At 38.4% G+C, this 22,777-nt stretch overlaps 1 protein-coding gene across 17 annotated transcripts in view; it reads left to right on the forward strand.

The window, feature by feature from the left end:
* The window catches only part of LOC100345702 (WD repeat-containing protein 64), a 172,250-nt gene that overhangs the window by 60,978 nt on the left and 88,495 nt on the right, over positions 1-22,777 (forward strand). For all 17 annotated transcript variants that reach the window (XM_051820752.2, XM_051820748.2, XM_051820755.2 and 14 more), the window contains 2 exons: positions 6,613-6,692; positions 16,035-16,174. In XM_051820752.2, coding sequence (XP_051676712.2) covers positions 6,613-6,692; positions 16,035-16,174 — 220 coding nt within the window. The remainder of the gene's footprint in view (positions 1-6,612; positions 6,693-16,034; positions 16,175-22,777) is intronic.

The following is a 22,777-nucleotide window of genomic DNA, read 5'->3' on the forward strand; positions in this document are numbered from 1 at the left end:
TTCCTCATTAAAGATTAGCTTTATATTGGCATATTCAGTTGTGTATTTTCTTTTTTAAAATTAATATAAAGAGAACAGATTTCATGCATTTCATAGGTATAGTTCCAAAAGATAACCATACTTCCCTCCCTCCCTCCACCTGCACACTCCCTCCCTTTGTCTCAGTTTTTGCACACATTTTAAATCATATATTCACAGGCTTAATTCACCACTAACCATAATATTCAACAAGTAAAATGTAGGAAGACCACAGTTCCACGGGAGTATAAAGCAAGGGCTAAAAGCAACAATACAACATAAAATAGGAATCAAATTTGATATTAACAGGCCCTAAATTACAATTTTTTCCTTCAGAAACTCTGGTATTGTTTCTGACCTCTGTGCCTTATCTTATTAGCTCTTGAATGCTCTAACTTCCATGGTACCTACTCAATTACCTTTAACAATTTTCTGTCTCCAACACAGCACTTCTGTAGTCTGGCCCATGCATACACCTTTGCTTAATCCCTTTATTTTTTTATTATTTTTTATTTTTTTGACAGGCAGAGTGGACAGTGAGAGAGAGAGACAGAGAGAAAGGTCTTCCTTTGCCGTTGGTTCACCCTCCAATGGCCGCCGCGGCCGGCGCGCTGCGGCCGGCGCACCGTGCTGATCCGATGGCAGGAGCCAGGAGCCAGGTGCTTTTCCTGGTCTCCCATGGGGTGCAGGGCCCAAGCACCTGGGCCATCCTCCACTGCACTCCCTGGCCACAGCAGAGGGCTGGCCTGGAAGAGGGGCAACCGGGACAGAATCCGGCGCCCCGACCGGGACTAGAACCCGGTGTGCCGGCGCCGCTAGGCGGAGGATTAGCCTAGTGAGCCGCGGTGCCGGCCTGCTTAATCCCTTTAACTGCCTAAACTTAGCTTCCTATAACACTAAACTCTTGCTGCTTTCTGGGTGAGTTCTAGGACTTCGTACACGTTTAGGGCCTGGAACAGTCCTCCTTCTTTCCCCTCCCCCACACTCTTACTTTAAGGATAACATAGCTGATACCTACTCCAGGGAATTTTCTTTTTATTTATTTATTTATTGGTTGATTGATTGATTTTTAAAGATTTATTTATTTATTTGAAAGTCAGAGTTATACAGAGAGAGGAGGGGCAGAGAGAAAGAGAGAGAGAGAGAGAGAGAGAGAGAGGTCTTCCATCTGATGGTTCACTCCCCAGATGGCTGCAATGGCCAGAGCTGCGCCAATCCGAAGCAGCTTTAACAGACCTCATATTCCAGTGAGACAGACAATAAATAATCAAATAATACATGATATAAATGACATAGGTCTGAGGGATAGAGAGTGATGAGAGGCAATATTTTTGAGAGGCTTGGTCAGCAGACAATGCTTTGAGGAGGTAACATTTGAGCAGAGATATAAATAAGGTGAAGATAAATTATGCAAAGATCTAGAAGGTTGTTCAAGCAGCAGGTATAGGCTCCTGGTTAGGGAGGCTGTTTACATGGTACTATTTCCTAGGATAGAATTTAATTGAAGGGACAGAATTGTGTGGGAGCAAATGAATTCTAAAGTCCTTTCTATCACTAGTGTATCAGACACGTGGTCTTGGGCATGAAACAAGTTATTTGAACCTCAATAACATTATTTGTGAATGAAAACAGTACTACCTTTCTTACCTCGTGGGAAATTTGTACCTCCAATTAGCTAAGATGGGTGAAAGTGCTTTGAAAATTCTAAAAGGTAACAATTCAAAGTGTCATTATTTACTTACTGTTGTTTCAGTTGTTTTCTGGAGGGCAAATTTTTGAAGAGGGCTTTGACATTCACCTGCTGTCAAAATCCATCATAATATTTCTTTGGGAACAAGTTGTGGATGTGCCAATATTCCTTTTTCCAAGCTTAAGGATCTGATTGGCAATCAAGTTGTGAATGTTTGTGTTCGGCTTGAAACAAGGAATATTAATCTTTTTTAAAATCTCACTCAGATGGGATGCCTCTTTTTGAGAAAATCTGCTGGTTCAAATAGAATAACTCTAGGCAAATTGCAAACATTTTTTTAGATGGAGAAACTCAAGAGCAGAGTTGAGTTGTCACAGTCTCCGCAACTTATTTTATTCCTTCTGTTCTTGTACTCCATTACACACACACACACACACACACACACACACACAGAAGCAATCATTATGTTGGGTTTGATGCAGTTTTTATGTGTTTCCTTCAAAATTTATGTTTGAATGTATTTTCAGTTTATGTTATGATACTGTAGACGTTTTACATTTCTGTTCTCCATAGTGTTCCCATAGATTTGGTACTTATAGCTGTAAACATTTAGTTTATCTAGATTCTAGAATGTTTAATTTTCTAGATGGTCTAATTTTCCACCTAACACTTGTGCTATGGTCTTTGCTTTAAAAAGCATCTATTTTGTAACAGTCAGGCGTTTGTCTTTGAGCCCAATTCTGGGGCTTCTTAGTATTTGTTCATCTTTTGGAGCTTAGTTGGTGAGAAGGAGTTACAAACTTGTGATAAAAATACTCATTCAATCTCAGCAAGCAATGATCTTGTTCTGTTCAGTCAGATTCCAGCTGAGCATTAAAATTACTTCCTCACTTGGGCCACTCTCCTTCTAAATGTGGAAGCTAAAGAGTTTCCTCAAATGATTTGGTATAGTCCTGTTTTCAGAAAGCTATTGCCACTGCAATAGCTTCCATGAGTCATCTCATGGAAGGAAGATTGGGCCACTTCATTCCCAGATTCAACATATTCCTATTTCCTCAATTCCCTATAATGAGTCTTATGTGGAGCCAGATGAAACTGCATTTATACAAATATATAATTGGCCAGCTGTTAAAGTGGGAGCCAGCACAAGCTTCCAAAACAGCAGAAAAAAATCCTTTCAAAAAATTTCCATTTCAGAAGTGTTATAGTTTTGTATCGAAATTTCATAAATGGAGTTTTGTACCAGAAAGAAAATGAACACCTGCAATTAATTATACCATGTAGAGCATACTGGCATGTTGCAAGACACAAGTTGAACCTTTAACCCTCTGAGTGCTTGACAGCTTCCAAGAGATAAGCAACTAACTACTTGGCATTGCTTCTCATTAGTTACCCAGCTTGGTGGCAGATTATTATACTGAAAGAGTACAATGTCCATGTGCTTCTGTGTAGTCATACAGAAATGGTTTCTGTCCTAGCACTCACTAGCTCTGTAATTATTGAATAGGACCACCAGCTCTCTTAGTCTGTTTTCCCATTTTTTATAATGGGACAAATATATCTACCACATAGCCTTAGAAAAATTACTTAAGTTAATTCATGAAATGTTCCTAACTTAATGCTTGTCAGACAGTTCTTGGTCAATAAATGTTAGTTCTATTTTTTGTTCCCCCAAGAAATAAATGGAAGAGCATATAAAAAAGATAGAAAAAAATTTTACTGCTGAGAAGAGGTGAGACTTTTATAAACTTACACTGCTCTAAGCTCGTTGTTCCTCTTTTTTTTTTTCTAGGTTTATTTATTTAAAAGGCAGAGCAACAGAGACAGATTGACACACACACACATACACAGATCTTCCATGGGCTGATCCACTTCTCAAATGGCTGCAAGATTCAGGAGGTCTGAGCCAGTTTGAAGACAAGAGCCCAGAATTCCAACCAGGTCTTGCATGTGGTTGGCAGGGGCCCAAGTACTTGGGCCATCTTCTGCTGCCTTCCTTGGATCACATTAGCAGGAAACTAGATCTAAAGCACATCAGCTAGGACTAGAATGGGCACTCCAATATGGGCTGCTGGTGGTGTAAGCAGCAACCCAATCTGCCGTACCATATTGCCTATTCCTGCATGTTGAACAGGGATTTGCAACCCATGGTCCACGGGCTAAATGCAAAGACCACAAGTGTGGGGAGCAACTGAGACTAGACTAAATTACTGGAATTAAGACTTATTCTAGCCGGCGCCGTGGCTCAATAGGCTAATCCTCCACCTTGCGGCGCCGGCACACCGGGTTCTAGTCCCAGTTGGGGCGCCGGATTCTGTCCCGGTTGCCCCTCTTCCAGGCCAGCTCTCTGCTATGGCCAGGGAGTGCAGTGGAGGATGGCCCAGGTGCTTGGGCCCTGCACCCCATGGGAGACCAGGAAAAGCACCTGGATCCTGGCTCCTGCCATCGGATCAGCGCGGTGCGCCGGCTGCAGCGGCGGCCATTGGAGGGTGAACCAACGGCAAAGGAAGACCTTTCTCTCTCTGTCTCTCTCTCTCACTGTCCACTCTGCCTGTCAAAAAAAAAAAAAAAAAAAAAAAAAAAAAAAGACTTATTCTATGCATCTGCTCTCCCACAATATGGCGCTGGGGAGGAGTAAAACTTCTACACAGCTGCCTCATCAGTTTGATAAGCTGCAGGAGCTGATCCTGCTCCTGATTGGAGGAGAGCAGCGTGCTCAGTGTGTGGGCAGCAGAGTTGGGATTGGTGGAAGAGGACTATAAAGGAGGAGAGAAACAACATGCACCAGGAACATCTGGGGGAACATCTGAAGGAACACCCGAGCAGCCCCCGAGAGAGCCGGCTGGCGGTGTGCCGCACCTCCGCGGAAGCGGGGATAGCGACGGGGGGTGCCGCCCCTCCACGGAGGTGGAGGGGCTGGCAGCCAACCTGGGAAGGACCAGCAGCAAACCCGGGAAGGGCCGAGCAGACAAAAGAACAGCGCAGGGTCCAGTGTCGTTCCTCCGCGAATTGGGGAGCGACACACAAGGCTTTATAATGTCAGCAAACTAAGAATGATTTTTACATTTTAATAGTTGAAAAAAATTTGATACTTCATGAACCATGAAAATGACATTAACCTAAAATTTCATTGTTCATAAATACAGTTGCATGGGAACACAGCCACTTACTCATTTGTGTCATCAATGATTGTTTCTATGTTCTAGTTGACAGAGTGGATGCTTTTCAACTTAGGATGTAGTTTCATCCCAATAAACATATTTTAAGGGGCCAGTGTTTTAGTGTAATATGTGGAGTTGCCACCTGCGACGCAGCCATCCAATATGTGTACCAGTTCATGTCTCAGCTGCTCTACTTCCAATCTAGCTCCCTATTAGTGATCTGAGAAAAGCAACATGTAAAACCAGCTGTTTGGGTCTCTGCCACCCAAGTGGGAGACCTGGATGAATATCCTGGCTATGAGTTTCCACATGGCTCAGCCTTGGCCATTGTGGTCATCTGGGGAATGAACCAGTGAATGAAAAGCTCTATGTGTATGTGTGTCTTTCCCCCTCCCTATGTAACTCTGACTTTCAAAATAAATAAATAAACCTTTTTTAAAAACCCACTTTAAATTGAAAATGCCATAAGTAGAAAATATACTATATAACATCATAACTTAGCCCATCCCACCTTATACATGCTCAGAACATTTACATTAGCCTATATTTGGACAAAATCATTTAACACAAAGTGTACTTTATAATAAAGTGTTAAATATCTCAAGTACACATAAAGATGGGTATTTTGTAGACAGGATAGGATACCAAAACACAAAATCAAAAAACTGTAGAGTTATAACTTGTTTCCCCTCCTTGTGACTGTGTGGCCAACTAGGAATTACAGCTGCTTCCACTGACCATCATTTCAGGAGATGTCCTAACACACATCACTAGCTTAGAAAAGATCAAAGATCCAGATTTGAAGTGCAGTTTCTACTGAATGTATGCATATTGCTTCACATAACAAAAACATCCTAAGACAAGCCATCATAAATTGGGAACTATCTGTAGTTGGCAAAAATTCTAAAATATTCATTATGTCCTTTTATTGAAAAAGTTTACCAACCCCTGATCTGGAATTTTTTATTGTATGTTCTCTTGATCCTGGGAATGGGCACAATATGGATGAACAAGAGGCAATAATCCAGAGTGGGAGCCACTTTTACAAAATGCCTTCACCTGAGGCCCTCCCAAATTTTTTACTTCTAACATAATTGCCTTTAATTTCTTATCTCCTGTCCTTACTCTTTTCCAATTAATTCCACCATCTTTGGGAGAAAAGATAGGAAGCTGCTTGCTCCATGACCCTACTTCTTTAGCAAGCACACAACTGGCCTGGAATGCCTCCCTGTTTAAGCTGAGACATTAGAAGTTTATTGCAGTAATTCTGGTGTGAGGATGGAGGGTTGAACCAAGATATTTTAGTAGAGTTGGGATAAAATGGCCAGATTTCAGATATATTTTAGAGGAAAAATTAATGGGACATGATAGCCATTTCATGTGGGTGATGAGGGAGGGAGAAGAGTCTAAATGGGTTCCTGGCATCATGTCCTACCAAATGGACTTGTTTAGCTGCCCTATATCATTTCTGGATTAAGAACTGATACAGCTCTGCCCATCCTCTGCATCAGTAAAACCACAAACCCAAGGTGGAGGATTAAGATTTCATTTTACACTGCAACATATATAAAATACTATGCAAATGATTCTGTGGGGCAGGGAGGACTTAATGATGACTTACATTATTTTCTGTGTGCAAATAGATTTACAACTGATTTAGAAATGAAGTTATTGAATATAGTCTATTTATAAATTAGGGTTTCAAAGAAAAATATCTACTCACACCTAATTTGTGTTTTCCAGGCCTGTCAGAGAGTTTGCCATGCCAAGAGGAGCCAACACATTTTGCTACTGTTCCAAAGCAAATGTGATTGTTACTGGAGGTAAGGACAGATCAGGATACAGATAGATTCTTTTCATTCAGAGAGTACTTTCCTAGATTTTTTTCTGGGAATAACATTTTAGGAAATTAAAAAGCCCTTTTTGGCTTCTGGATTTGATGGTACAGTTATAAAAGCCCAAGAATATGTGAAACAATTTGCTCTATATTTTACTATAATTTGTTTTATTGTTTTGGCCATAGAGCTTTAATCCATCTAGAACATATTTTATGTGTGAAGGTGTGAGTTCTTGGCCAGCGCCACGGCTCAATAGGCTAGTCCTCTGCCTGCTGCGCCAGCACCCCGGGTTCTAGTCCTGGTCGGGGCACTGGATTCTGTCCCGGTTGCCACTCTTCCAGGCCAGCTCTCTGCTGTGGCCAGGGAGTGCAGTGGAGGATGGCCCAAGTCCTTGGGCCCTGCACCCACATGGGAGAACAGGAGAAGCACCTGGCTCCTGGCTTTGGATCAGCGTGGTGTGCTGGCCATAACGCGTCAGCCGTGGTGGCCACTTGGGGAGTGAACCAATGGCAAAAGGAAGACCTTTCTCTCTGTCTCTCTTTCTCTCACTGTCCACTCTGCCTGTCTCCCCTCCCAAAAAAAAGAAGAAGAAAAAAAGAAAAGAAAGTGTGAGTTCCTGAGCTCTAAGAGAACTCTAGAGTCCCCAGCAATAGAGGTTCAGTTGTGCAAATATATGCATTTTTCTGGAGGGAAAATCAAAAATTTTGTCAAATACTCAAGAAGGTCAAGAGCTACTCATCTAGAAGCAACAAAGAAAGCCACGGCTGGGAACTCACAGAACACTGACATTTAAGAGATAAGCAAGGTAGAAGACAGGAAGCAAGGTCATCTACTGAGAGTAAAGGAAAAAATAACACTACTAGAGATTTCAGCAGAAAGGTAGCACTGAAGTATTGCTTGATGCTCAGACTCCTCATTTACCATACTGGAGTTTTAATATATTTTGTTGGCTTTGAGTCTGGGCTCTGGAGTCAGACTGTTTAGATACAAATCCTGTGTCTCTCACTTGCTAGCTGTATGGCAAGCAGGTTATTTATTCCTCTAAGCTTGAATCTCATCCACAAGTGAAGTTGAATGTAGTTCCTACTCATAAGGTTATTGTAATAGCTAAGCAAATTCAAATAAAATACTTAGCATCTTACACATAGTAAGCACACAGTACAAGTTTGCTAAGAATATCATAAACAATAAGAAAAAACCCATATACTTTGTATGTTGGTATTTAAGGTTCATTGAGATAATGTATACCTGGTATATTTCTAACAAATATTAATTGAATTTATATAAACACATAGGCAAAATCATTTTTTTCAGACTATGGAAGATCAGTTAGAATAGGATGAAATCTGAGGTTCCAATCAGGAGGCTGTTACTAATGCCCTCAGTAACGAGAGTATTTGAATTGTTCCCGTGCTATGGGGAAAGAAAAGAAAAAAATCATTCTCAAAGACATGGGAAATGGATTATACAAAAGGTCTGGAAACAGAGTGATTCTGAAGATTACTAAAGTAAATCAATCACTCCAAGTCTGCACGGTGAGAGAGAGAATAAAAGCAATTGTATTGATGGTTATGTAGAAATTAGGAAGATGTACTCACATGGAGAAGAGGAGCAAATGAAAGCCCACTTTTGGACTTCAACGTGAAGTGTTGATTACAAACCCAGGAGGAATTTCCTTTTGCTGAAAAAAAAAAAAAGCCCATTAGAAAAGTGGGACATTATGGTTCCCAGGCTGCCCACAGGGAGGAGAGGATGAGCTCCTAGGCCAGATCACCATACAGGAGACAGGAGGTGTGTAGGCTCACAGGATGTCTGTGAGCAAAACAGAAACACAGATACAAGGGAGTTGTGTTGGAGACTTGAGCTTTGGAAGAGAACAAGAAGACTTTTTTTAAAAAGAAGAAAATTCTATCATCAACAAGAAAAAAAAATCATTAAATATACCATTTGGCCAAAGAGTTAGAGAAATAATGCAAAAGAAGAGCCAAAATGTTAAATAACTAAGTGTTATTGTTTTTTTTCCTTCTAAGACTTCTTTAAATGTCTTACCTCCAAACATACCCAGCAGGCAATGTTTGGTTTCCTACCTCAAGTATCTTGATTTACCTCTGAAATATCCGTATTACAAAGTATTAGGGCAGCCAAACTTCGACTTCCTGGCTGGGTCGTTTCCCCTAAGGGAATAAATAACTTTTTCTCCATATATTATGCATCCAAAATCTTTATATAAAACAAATTATATATTTAAGTCTATACTCAGTTTTGGGCCTCCCACAATATCTATCTGAAATTAGCTTACAGTTCAAACATAATTACAAAATAATATAGCAGTCCCTTGGAAGGTACAAGTAGAAACAATGCAGAAGGTAGAGAAGCTGAGTTTCATCATCACCTGTCCATTAACCAACTGTTCAAATTTCAACAATCACTTGATCTTTCCCTGTTGCTCATTTTCCTCATCTAGCAAAATTAGGAAGTTGGACTTGGGCCTGCCTGTTCATATGCAGACTTTAAACTAAATAAACTAAATACCTCCCTGGGAAAATTCAGAATACAGTTTGTCAATGAGATGTTATTCAAATATAGTTAGAGCATTATGAATTCAGAAAAATAAGGCATCCATTGGCCACATACTTCTAAAATTCAATTAAGGACATCAAGAAAAGAAAGGAAAGGCTTGTGACTAAGAAGTCTGCAAAGTAGTACATGGGAGTCATGGCTTGGACTGGGAGCAAGTTTCCTTAACCTTGTTACTGATTATTCTAAGAATCATTCATCTTTCTAAACTGTGCATGCCAAGAATAATTACCTTTTAAAGAGCTCCCATACCTAGGTGTAAAACACACAAAGACAGATGCTAGGATTATGTTTTGAAAAAAAAAAGTGGGATGCTTCTATTATGCTTTTGTGATCCACTGCTGTCTGTTTCTGAGTTGATAACTGTCTTAACTTGAAATTAAATGAAAATGGGAACATTTCCTGGCCTCAACCACAAGTCAGAGGAAGGTGGTAGGCACTCCAGGAGATGAGGAAAAGATTTCCTGGTGTGGTGATATTCATCCAACATGGTTGAGAATCAAGTGCAGTTGGTGCTATCCACACCACTGCATGCCCTTAGTTAAAAATACTAGCCTTCTCTTTCACTTCAAGTCAAATCCTGTACACAAGACTCCCTGAGAAAGGAGAGCTTAAACATGTGGCCAAAGTGAGATTTAAGTTCTAAAATATGATGACTGTCACTTGATGCTGCACACCAAACTTGACCATCTCCTCTGGACAGCTTGCTGTTCTCACACAAAAGAAAACAAAATGTTAAGTATTGACAGTTTTCATCTACTTTGCAATCTCAGTATTTTAGTTATTTCTGGAATTAAAAATGTGTTTGTTAAAGCTCTGGGACTTAAACTACTTCAGTGTTTGTGGATTCAGGCATTTGACTCCTATTAACCTTAGTGTTCATTTCATTATAAAATTCTGATCTAGAGTTTGAAAACTAATTAATTATATGAGTTTTCTAGCTCTTTCACAAAGGTAAGAAAACACTGAGCAACATAACTGACAAGCAGCTCATACTTATCACCATGCATACTTTACTGAATTTTCAGTTATGAAGCCTCTATTAGTAGAAAATGCCAATCCCTATAACTGACAATACATTTTCTCAGGAGAATGCTCTTGTTGATTAGTCAGTCAGCCAAGCACACTGCTAAATGTACAGTATGTACCAGCTGACGACTCAAAATACACCATGAAAGCAGCTTTCTGAGGTATAGTTGAATGTGTTAAATGTACTGAGACATTTGATGGTCTTGACAAGACAGAAGCTCTTTCAAGAAAAAAAAAAAAAGCAAAACAAAACACCAAGACAGAGTATTTACCAAAAAACAACTGCTAACTTCCTGAAAGTTATTTTGGTGACCATCAAGGATTTATTACCCATAGTGTCTCCACTAGCCATTTTAAGAATTAAGCTCCTAGTATGGAAAGCCAGTGTATAAAAACAATTAATTGCCATCAAAGATGTCTTGGGAGCTTTGCAAATGCTTTTTCATCAACAATTTTTTTTTACACCACTGCTGTGGACTAGGCACCATAAATACTATAAGTATCAAGTTGTATCCTTTTTCTTCAAAAGATTCACTCAGGAGTAGGTGCTAAGCCTAGCAGTTAAGATGCTGGTTAAGATGCCTGTAACCCACACCAGACTGCCTGAATTCAATTCCCACCTCTGGCTGCTATTTCCAGCTTCCTGCCAATGCAGTCCCTGGAAAGTTAGCAAGTGATGGCTCCAGTAGTTGGGTTCCTGCTGCCCACATGCAAAATCTGGGTTTCCAGATCCTGGCTCTAGTCGGCATTGTGGGCCTTTGGGGAATGAACCAGCAGATGGTAACTCTCTGTGTCTGTCTTCTTTCTGCCTCTTAAATAAAAACAAGAATAATTCAAAGTTTCGTAGTACAAATAAGACTAGTCTATAGATAACCATACTATAACATAGAACATGAGTCAACAGATGATGATAATCATAACAATAATAATATAGATAAAATACTCTGGTCACTTAAAGCTTAGTTTCAGGTCCCTTTCTGCTCATTCTGGATCCAAAAAGCCATGACACAGACTACAGAAGGACTTCCTTACTATTGATGAAAGCAAGCAGAGATAGCGAAGTCTGGCAATACATATAGGGAAACTCTGGGAGATCAGGTTTCTTTCACAATATATGTTGGACAAAACTCTTAATTGAAGAGACTTGGACATTTCTTAGGTGGCATTCTTCTATTTTGTTTGTCATCACATGATATATAAGTTACAGATTTTCTCTGTGGACCGGTTAATCTTATCTTCCAGGAGTGATAATGCCCATTTCAACGGTTCCCCAAACCAACATTTTCTAGGACTATCTACGGGTCTGAGGTTCGAGTTCTGAACATACCTAAGTATTATGATACTTCTTGGCCATTTCCAGTGAAAAGAACATGCAGACAAGTTAATGTATTATTGGAATTATTCAGTTTGAAACATATAACTGAAAACCTGAAGGTTTTCTCTTACATATAAATATTCCACTTTGCCCTGTAATCTCACTATGGTAATTTCTCCTTCCAGAGCACACAGTCATAAAACTTTAGAGCTGAAAGAACTCTTAAAGATCACAGTTTTACAGACAAAGAAATTGAGTCCCCAGAAAAGAAGCAATGTTCCATAAGTGGTGCAACTGGTTAGATGCGGAGTTGTGGCTGAGTCAGTTCTTTGTTCCCATCCCTGTGTTCTTCCTTGACCACAGCAATTTGGTTCGCTAGAGGCTGGCTCCCTCTTGCTTTTCTCTGTGAACTGAGCCAGCTCATCTCATCAAGAGTGATGCGCTTGGATCAAGTGACTCACCAGCTGAGATAAGAGCTTGCTAAATGAAAGAACAGCTATCTTTAATGTGTGACTTTATCTAAATCCTGGCTTGTCAAAAAGAAAAAAGAAAATCAAATGGAAAATAACAAAGAAACAGTGAATTAACTCCTTATGAAAAATAACACTTTTTAAAACTTTTTATTTAAGAATTATTATTAATTTACAAAGCAAAAATTGTGAAGTTGTACAAAAATTCCCATATACCCCATACATAGTTTTCCCTTTTATTAGCATCTCATATTACTATATTTTTCACAATTAATGAGACACATCACACTTCCCCAATTTTCTTCTCTTATTTTATTTATTTATTTTTTATTTTTTGACAGGCAGAGTGGACAGTGAGAGAGAGAGATACAGAGAGAAAGGTCTTCCTTTGCCATTGGTTCACCCTCCAGTGGCTGCCGCGGCTGGCGCGCTGCGGCCGGTGCACTGCGCTGATCCGATGGCAGGAGCCAGGTACTTCTCCTGGTCTCCCGTGGGGTGCAGGGCCCAAGTACTGCACTCCCTGGCCACAGCAGAGAGCTGGCCTGGAAGAGGGGCAACTGGGACAGAACCTGGCACCCCAACCGGGACTAGAACCCGGTGTGCCAGTGCCGCAAGGCGGAGGATTAGCCTAGTAAGCTGCGGCGCCGGCCCCCCAATTTTCTTTTAAACCAAAAGCCCTCTGTTCTGCTTTATTCTCCCAGTATCTAGTAATCCCCTTTCTGTGTTCAGATTGGTGGTTTAGGTTTCATTTGTGTTGAAGCTCTCCCATATGAGGGAAAATATGTTGTATTTGTCTTTCTGTGTCTAGCTTATTTCCCATAGCATGATGTCCTCCAGCTCCATCAGTTTGAAGCAAAGGACAGCATTTCGTTCTTTTTCATGGCTGAAACTATTCCATTGTGTGTATATACTATATTTCTTTTGTTTACTTATCTGATGATGAACACCTTCGTGATTCCAAATCTTATCTATTGTGAACAGTGTTGCAATGAACAAATTTATCTCTTTGATACAATGATTTCATATATTTTGGATGTATACCCAGTAATGGGATTGCTGGGTCACATGGCAGGCAATTTCTAGATTTTAAATAAATCTCCATACTGTTTTTCATAGTGGCTGTATAATTTATACTCCCACCAACAATATATGAGTTACCCATTTCTCCACATCATCGCCAGATATTTTTACTTTCTGTCTTTTTGATAATAGCCATTCTAACAGAAGCAAGGTAAGATAGCTCATTGTGGTTTTGATTTGCATTTCCCTGATGGCTAGTGATATTAAGCATTTTTTTCATATATTTGTTGACCATTTCTATCTCACCTTTTAAAAATGTCTACTCAGGTCCCTTGCCCATTTCTTAACTGGAGGTTGTTTTTGTTGCTGTTGAGTTTTTTGAGTTCCTGATATATTCTGGATATTAATCCTTTGTTAGATGAGTAGCTTGCAAACACTTTCTCCTCCCTGGTGTCTCTTCACTCTAATAATTGTTTCCTCTGAAGCTTCTGAGTTTGATATAACACCATTTGTCTGGTTTTGCTTTTGATTCCTGTGCTGTGGGGTCTTATTCAAAAAATCATTGACTAAACCAATGTCTTGAAATGTTACCCCTGTTTTCTTCTAGAAATTTCATAGTTTCAACTCTTACATTTAGGTGTTCAATCGATCTTGAGTTGATTTTTGTATATGATCCAAGATAGGGATGTAATTTCATTATTTTCTTCTATATATGTGTGTCTGGTTTTGCCAGTAACATTTATTGAAAAGAATTCCCTATCTCCAAAGTATGTTCTTGATACATTTGTCAAAAATTAGTTGGCTTGGCCGGCGCTGTGGCTCAATAGGCTAATCCTCCACCTAGCGGTGACGGCACACCAGGTTCTAGTCCCAGTCGGGGCGCCGTATTCTGTCCTGGTTGCTCCTCTTCCAGGCCAGCTCTCTGCTGTGGCCTGGGAGTGCAGAGGAGGATGGCCCAAGTGCTTGGGTCCTGCACCCCATGGGAGACCAGGTTAAGCACCTGGCTCCTGGCTTTGGATCAGCACGGTGCGCCGGCTGCAGCGCGCCGGCCACGACGGCCATTGGAGGGTGAACCAACAGCAAAGGAAGACCTTTCTCTCTGTCTCTCTCACTCACTGTCCACTCTGCCTGTCAAAAAAAAAAAAAAAAAAAGGCAAAAAAAAAAAATCAAAGAAAGAGGTCTCTTTCTCTGAAGGGAGGAGAGAACTTCCACTTTGACTATGACCCTGTTGGAATAAGATCGAAGTTGGCGAACTCAAAAGGCTTCCATAACCTTGGCAACTCATGGCAGAGCCTAGGGAGATTACTGATGCCATAAACAAGAGTGTCAAATTGTTAAGTCAACAACAGGAGTCACTGTGTACTTACTTCTCATGTGGGATCTGTCCTTAATGTGTTGTCCAATGTGAAGTAATGCTATAGCTAGTACTGAAACAGTATTTTACACTTTGTGTTTCTGTGTGGGTGCAAACTGATGAAATCTTTACTTAATATATACTAAATCGATCTTCTGTGTATAAAGATAATTGAAAATGAATCTTGATGTGAATGGAATGGGAGAGGGAGTGGGAGATGGGAGTGGTGTGAGTGGGAGGAAAGTTATGGGGGGGGCATTGTAACCCATAAACTGTACTTTGGAAATTTATATTTACTAAATAAAAAAAAAAAACAAAAATTAGTTGGCTTTAGTATGTGGATTAATTTCTGGGCTCTCTATTCCATTCCACTGATCTATGTGTTTGTTTTTATTTTAATGCCATGCTGTTTTATTTTTTAAAAAAAGATATCCATTATTTGAAAGAGGCCTGGAAAATGTAAGAAGAGAGAATATAGATTTTCTGAACAGCTAACTAACCTTTGTCATAAAACTAGACATGTGTGCATACACATATGATAAATTTTTGATTAAATATTTATTATCACCAGAGTTCTAATACATTATCAGTACAGAATTTGGTCCATCAATGTACAGAAAAAGATAAAATTAGCAGATACATGCAGGAGAAAACACTCAACAGAATTAGCTATCATAAACTTAAGTTTTTAAAAAATATATCATTTCAGGCCTATTAAAATCTTAAACATTTCCTCATGTAGGATCTCTGTCCTTAATGTGCTATACATTGTGATTTAATGCTATAACTAGTACTCAAACAGTATTTTTCACTTTGTGTTTCTATGCGGGTGCAAACTGTTGAAATCTTTACTTAATATATGCTAAACTGATCTTCTGTATATAAAGAGAATTGAAAATGAATCTTGATGTGAATGGAAGGGGGGAGGGAGAGGGAAAGGGGAGGGTTGCGGGTGGAAGGGAAGTTATGGGGGGGAAGCCATTGTAATCCATAAGCTGTACTTTGGAAATTTATATTTATTAAATAAAAATTAAAAAAAAGAAAGACCAAAAAAAGAATAGTATCTATGTTATTATAATGACTACATATAAGTTATCTACACTTATGGACATGTGCTAGAAGAGGTGGAAAAAATAAAAACATTTGATTAGTTATAATGGTGGAGACATCTGCAGCTTCCCTCTTCCTTTGATTTCTTTCATTATTATAATGTTCATGTAATTTAAGAATGTGAAAATGAAAGAAAAGCTGCCTTAAATACTTTTGGGAAGTAAATAAAGTATAAATAATACATTAATGCATGAACGAGTAGGAAAGTATTGAATCAAGAAAAGTACCCATAAAATATTTTAAGACTTCCCATTTATGTGTGTAAAAATGATTATCACAAAACAGCATTGACAGGAGCAGTAGATCCACAACTAACTAGTCTCTTAGCAAGTCAATCACAAACTGTCTGGGATTTGATAGTAAGAGCAAGAGAAGGATATGATTGAGAGGGGGACTTTTAAAACTTGATCACTTGAGAAAATCAATAATCTTTCCCTATTCTCTTTTTCAGGAGAAGATAAGGTACTCCGTCTGTGGCACCCCAACATCAGCACCAAACCAGTGGGGAAACTTGTGGGACACATGTTCAGTGTCACTGAGATTGTAACCAATGAGAAAGATCAACACGTCATCAGCCTTTCCTCTGCAAAGGTAGCATATATAGGTAGCCATGTACAGTTTTTGACTGAAGTAACTTATAGTCACTGAGAAAAATATTGTCTCTCTGGAGAAGGAGATGATGAGCCATTGTTCTGTTTCTGTAGATTAGTGCATAAGGAGCAACATGTTTAAAGATAAGTGTAAAAGGATACAGTACTGGGAAGAGAGCTAAAATTATCCTCAATAGTAAAACACAAGAGGTCTGTTCATTATAAATAGGAACATCATCATTAAAGACAAAAAAATAAAAATAAGGATTTCTGCTACTGTTGCACTTTACTTAATGGTGTTTTCAATGTTGTAGGCAATGTGATATCACAAAAAATGAACTATTAGTATTACAAAGTGGTTGAATTATGATATTTGAAAATAATGTGACTGCTTGAAAAATTCAGTAAAATCATGTTAAACATTTAGAGCAAATAAGTTCAATAAGATAGTTGGTTATAAAAGCAATTTATAAAAAATGAATTTCTAGTTTTTTCTATTTTTATTAGAAAAATAGTTAAAGGGATAGCATTTACAAGAACACAAATATGAAATACCTAATAATAATCTTAATAAGCGATAGGTACCATTTATGTAAAAGTAAGTATGAGGTTTCACTGAAGAACTTTCCTTTTAGAACATGAATAAAGAAATATGCTACATTCCTACATGGAGATCCTAGACCTTAGAGGATATTCTCCATTAAATTTATGTATACTTTCAAGGTTGGTCAGGGTTATTTAATAATCAATTTGCCAAGTTTAAAGTTAATGTAGAAATATTGATATAAAAGAATATCTTAGAAACTTTGGAAGGTTTGGTATTTTCTCTGTCATATATTAAAACATAGTATAAAACTACAATAAAGAAAACAGAGTGTTAGTTATTGTAGCAATAGCCACATCTATGAAACAGAAGAGAAAATGTACGAATTAGTAAATGTTCATTTGGTAATTTTGTATAAAATATACTTAAAAATTTTCTGTATATGGGTGAAATGGTCATTTCTCCATTCAATCATTATTTATAGCTGTTGTCTATATTCCCACTAAACTAGGGTCTTTGTGATTTGCTTTACACCTGTTATCATTTAAGTTTCTTATTCAGTGAAGTATTAAGTCTTTTAACTGTAATTTTAATTTAAAATCTGTTATTTCAAAAACACACAAAGGAGAAGGAAGGAGAGTAGGAAGGAGAAAGTAGGAAGGAAGAAGTAAATATTATGTTCTTAGAATTGTATCTGCAATCGCCCTCTTCCAGGCCAGCTCTCTGCTGTGGCCCAGGAGTGCAGTGGAGGATGGCCCAAGTACTTGGGCCCTGCACCCCATGGGAGACCAGCATAAGTACCTGGCTCCTGCCATCGGATCAGCGCGGGCACTGGCCGCAGCGCGCCGGCCGCGGCGGCCATTGGAGGGTGAACCAACGGCAAAGGAAGACCTTTCTCTCTGTCTCTCTCTCTCACTGTCCACTCTGCCTGTCAAAAAATTAAAAAAAATAAATAAAAATAAAAAAAAGTTAAATCAAAAAATAAAAAAGAAATACAAGGGTACTTCAAAAACTTCATGGAAAATATAATTAAGATATTTTTATTTTGGTGCAAAAAGTTTTTAAACCTATGCATAGTGTATGAACTTTTTGAAGAACTCTTTTATGCATGGTATTCAAAAATTTTTGCATTGAAAGAAACATCTTTTAATTCCAAAAAAAAAATAAAAAAGTAGCCTTTCAAGTCTATAAGCAAAGGATTGTTTGTCTAATAAATGCTGGGAAAAGTGATTAAACATATAGAAAAAATTATGTAATCTGATCATTACATCATAATATGTAGCAAAATTCCTGGTGGATTAAAAATTTTAAATATAAAACCAGAGAATTTCCAGAATTTATGATGGTGGATTTTCATATAACTTTTATATAACTAACATTCATATAACTGGTAATTCCTAAGCATAGCACCTGTAGCTAAAGGAAAAATAAATATACCTATTTAACACTCAAACTTTCCATAAATTATAATACATATGATGTATCTTATGTTTACTAAGTGTCAGATAATGTACTACTAAGTATTTTATATATACACCTCACTTGATTCTAATAACTGTCCTATAAAGTAATTATATCAAGATTACACTTGTGAAGGAAAATCACATCTAAGTAACTTGTACAGGGTCACACAGCTACCTAGTTGCTAAGTGTAGCCTATCCTATTTCTGATTCTACCCCAGACTGCCTCCCTAATATTCATAAACAAAGCTAAAGACAGAGGCAGAGTAGTCAAAAATTCAATAAAGATGACAGAAATGGGAATTATATCCTTAGACAAACAAATAACATCCACAATCAAGAGAAATAATAAGAGGAATGGGGAGAGGTAAATGTATAAGAACACAGCTTTTTTTTTTTTTTTTTGAGAGGCAGAGACAGAGACAGAGAATGCATGCTTTTACAACAGAGGAGCTTCTTAATTTTAAAAATAGGAATGAAAAGACAGTGAAAGTTTTGAGATACTAAAACATTCTGAATTTAGTCTCCTCTTGAAAATTTAAAGAAAAATAAGGTATCTTTCCAGCAAAAGTGGAGATCATTCATCCTAAGTAAAGCAACAGAGACAACATTTCCTATTTCTTTTAAATGTATTGGACATGGAAAGATGATTTTCATTTGCACGTCCTAACAGCTCTATTCGGCAAATTACTTGTTATCTTTCACTTGGTTTCTTCATCTGTAAAATGTAGAAGTGCTTAGCCCAGAGGGTTGTTATAATGATGAAACATTCACAGCAAACATTTATTTCTTTAGTGTCTATATGACAGGGCTATTTGGGTTTTACAGAGAAAGTATCCAACAAGGACAAGAGTCCTGAGGGAGCTTAGTTCCTAGAAGAGAGACACAAAGTAACAAATGTATATAAGAGATAAGTATGTTAAGAATTATACAAAATGGCTGGTGCTGTGGCTCATTTGGCTAATCCTCCGCCTGTGGCACTAGTACCCCGGGTACTAGTCCCGGTTGGGGCGCCAGGTTCTGTCCCAGTTGCTCCTCTTCCAGTCCAGCTCTCTGCTGTGGCCCGGGAAGGCAGTGGAGGATGGCCCAAGTGCTTGGGCCCTGCACCCACATGGGAGACCAGGAGAAAGAACCCGGCTCCTGGTTTCGGATCGGCGCAGTGCGCCGGCTGTAACAGCCACTGGGGGGTGAACCAATGGAAGGAAGACCTATCTCTCTCTCTCTCTCTCTGTCTAACTCTGCCTGTCAAAAAAAAAAAAAAAGATTCATCAGGAATTACTACAAAGAACTGTATGCCAACAAATTTGGAAAGCTAAAAGAAATGAATAGGTTCCTAGACGTCTGCAATCTACCAAAATTGAGTCATGAAGACATAGAAACAGACCAATAACCACGATGGAAATTGAATCAGTAATAATGACCCTCTCAACAAAGAAAAGCCCATGCCTAGGCAGCTTCACTCCTGAATTCTACCAGACTTTGAAAGAGGAACTAATTCCATTTCCTCTCAAGCTAATCAAAACAACTGAAAGGGAGGGAATCCTTCTATGAAGGCTGCATCACCTTAGTTCCTAAGCCAGAAAAAGATAACAACAGAGAAAGAGAACTATAGACCAATATCCTGAGGAATATAAATTTAAAAATCGTCATCAAAATATTAGCTAATCGAATCCAATGATACATCAGAAAGATCATTCACTCGGACCAACTGAGATTTATCTTTGGTATGCAGGGATGTTTCAATATTTGCAAATCAATCAATGTGATACTTCATATTCAGAAACTTAAGAACAAAAACCCTATGGTTACCTCAATAGATGCTGAGCAAGCATTTGATAAAACACAACCGTCTTTCATGATGAAAACCTTAAGAAAATTGGGTATAGAAGGAACATTCCTCAGCACAATCAGGACAATTTATGATAAACCCATGACCAGCATCCTACTGAATGAGGAAAAGTTGGAAGCCATTCCCCTGAAGATCCAGAACCAGACAAGGATGCCCACTCTCACCATTGCTATTCAATATAGTCCTGGAAGTTTTAGCCAGAGCCATTAGGCAAGAAAAAAGATCAAAGGGATACAGATTGGAAAGGAAGATATCAAACTACCCTTATTTGCAGATGACATTATTCTATGTTTAGAGGATCCAAAAAACTCCACTGAGAGACTATCGGAACTCATAAGAGTTTGTTAAAGTGGCAGGATATAAAATTAACATGGAATAATCAATAGCCTTCATATACACAGACAATGTCATGGCTGAGAAAGAACTTTGCAGACCAGTCCCATTCACAATAGCTCCAAAAATTAAATACTGTGGAATAAATTTAACCAAGGATGTCAAAGATCTCTACAATGAAAATTATAAAACACTAAAGAAACAAATAGAGGAAGACATTAAAAAATGGAAAAATCTTCCATGTTCATGGATTGAAAGAATCAAAATGTCCATATTACCAAAAGCAATTTATAGATTTAATGAGATCCCCTTCAAAATACCATGATATTCTTTGTAGATCTAGAAAAAAATTATAATAAAATTCATATGGAAACACAAGAGACCCCAAATAGCTAAGTTAATCTTAGAAAACCAAAACAAAGCCAGAGGCATCACAATACAGTATTTCAAGACATACTGCAGGGCAATTAAAATCAAAACAGCCTGGTACTGGCACAAAAGCTTAAGCTTGAATGATAAGAGCTAACCTCGTGAAGATTTGTAAAAGGGCAACTTAGGTAAAAAGAACAGATAAACTGGCACATTTATTTTTGCTGAAATTATAATTTATTGTTTTTAATTTTTAAAAAAAGATAAGTCTTTCACATGTAGCCTTCCTTCGAAGTGCTTCATACAAATTTCATCACACCAAGCTTAGTAAAGCACTGTGCTAAATTGGGTGCAAAGCTACATGCCCTCTTGTATACTCTTTTTTTCCCATTTTTTTAACTTTTATTTAATGAATATAAATTTCCAAAGTACAGAATATTGATTACAATGGCTTCCCCCCATAACGTCCCTCCAACCCGCAACACTCCCCTTATCCACTCCCTCTCCCCTTCCATTCACATCAAGATTCATTTTCAATTCTCTTTATATACAGAAGATCAGTTTAGCATACATTAAGTAAAGATTTCAACAGTTTGCTCCCACACAGAAACATAAAGTGAAAAATACTGTTTGAGTACTAGTTATAGCATTAAATCTCAATGTACAGCACACTAAGGACAAAGATCCTACATGAGGAGTAAGTGCACAGTGACTCCTGTTGTTGACTTAACAAATTGACACTCTTGTTTATGGCATCAGTAATCACCCTAGGCTCTTGTCATGAGTTGCCAAGGCTATGGAAGCCCCCTGAGTTCACTGACTCTGATCATATTTAGACAAGGCCATGGTCAAAGTGGAAGTTCTCTCCTCCCTTCAGAGAAAGGTACCTCCTTCTTTGATGACCCATTCTTTCCACTGGGATCTCACTCACGGAGATCTTTCATTTAGGTTTTTTTTTTTCTCCCAGAGTGTCTTGGCTTTCCATGCCTGAAATAGTCTCATGGGCATTTCAGTCGGATCCGCATGCCTTAAGGGCTGATTATGAGGCCAGAGTGCTGTTAGGAATTTGCCATTCTATGGGTCTGCTGTGTATCTCACTTCCCATGTTGGATCATTCTCTCCCTTTTTTATTCTATCAGCTAGTATTTGCAAACACTATTCTTGTTTATGTGATCCCTTTGGTTCTTAGTCCTATCATTATGATCAATTGTGAACAGAAATTGATCACTGGGACTAGTCAGCTCTTGTCCTGACGGTTGATGTGCAATGTAATACTTTATCCATTTTAGTATTTTTTTTTTTGTTCTAGTACCATTGGTTGAACCTGTAATTAACACACAATTATTCTTAGGTGTTTAAATTTTAACTGAAAAGTGATCCCTGTTAGGAATTTGGAAAACATTATGTTGAGTGAAATAAGCCAATCCCAAAGGGACAAATACCACTTGTTCTCCTTGATAGGTGACAACTAACTGAACACCAAAAAGGAAACCTGTTAAAGTGAAATGAACACGATGAGAAACGGTGACTTGATCAGCCCTCACCCTGACTGTTGATGAGCAGCTTAATATGTTATCCCTCTTAGTATTTTTTTTGTTTGTTCTACTTAATACTTTTGGTTGAATACTGTAATCAATACACAATTCTTCTTAAGTGCTGAAACTTAACTGAAAAGTGATCGCTGTTAAATATAAGAGTGGGAATAAGAGAGGGAAGAGATGTGCAATTCGGGACATGCTCGAGCTGACTTACCTCAAACAGTAGAGTTAGAAACATACCAGGGGATTCGAATTCAATCTCATCGAGGTGGCATGTACCAATGCCATCTCACTAGTCCCAGTGATCAATTTCTGTTCCTCTTGTATACTCTTAAAAGAGAGATTTTCATCCTTCCTTCTAGTTTTGCAGTGCTTCCACCAGGATATTATTTCCTCCATCAGCGTCAAAAATTGTATTTCCCCTTCAATTGAAAAAAAATATATGTCTAGTCACAGAACTCAAATGTTGAATGGCTAAGCCACATGCCACATTTACTATTCTTTTTTTTT

Source organism: Oryctolagus cuniculus, chromosome 13 (genome assembly GCF_964237555.1).
Source record: "Oryctolagus cuniculus chromosome 13, mOryCun1.1, whole genome shotgun sequence".
Taxonomy (NCBI): domain Eukaryota; kingdom Metazoa; phylum Chordata; class Mammalia; order Lagomorpha; family Leporidae; genus Oryctolagus; species Oryctolagus cuniculus.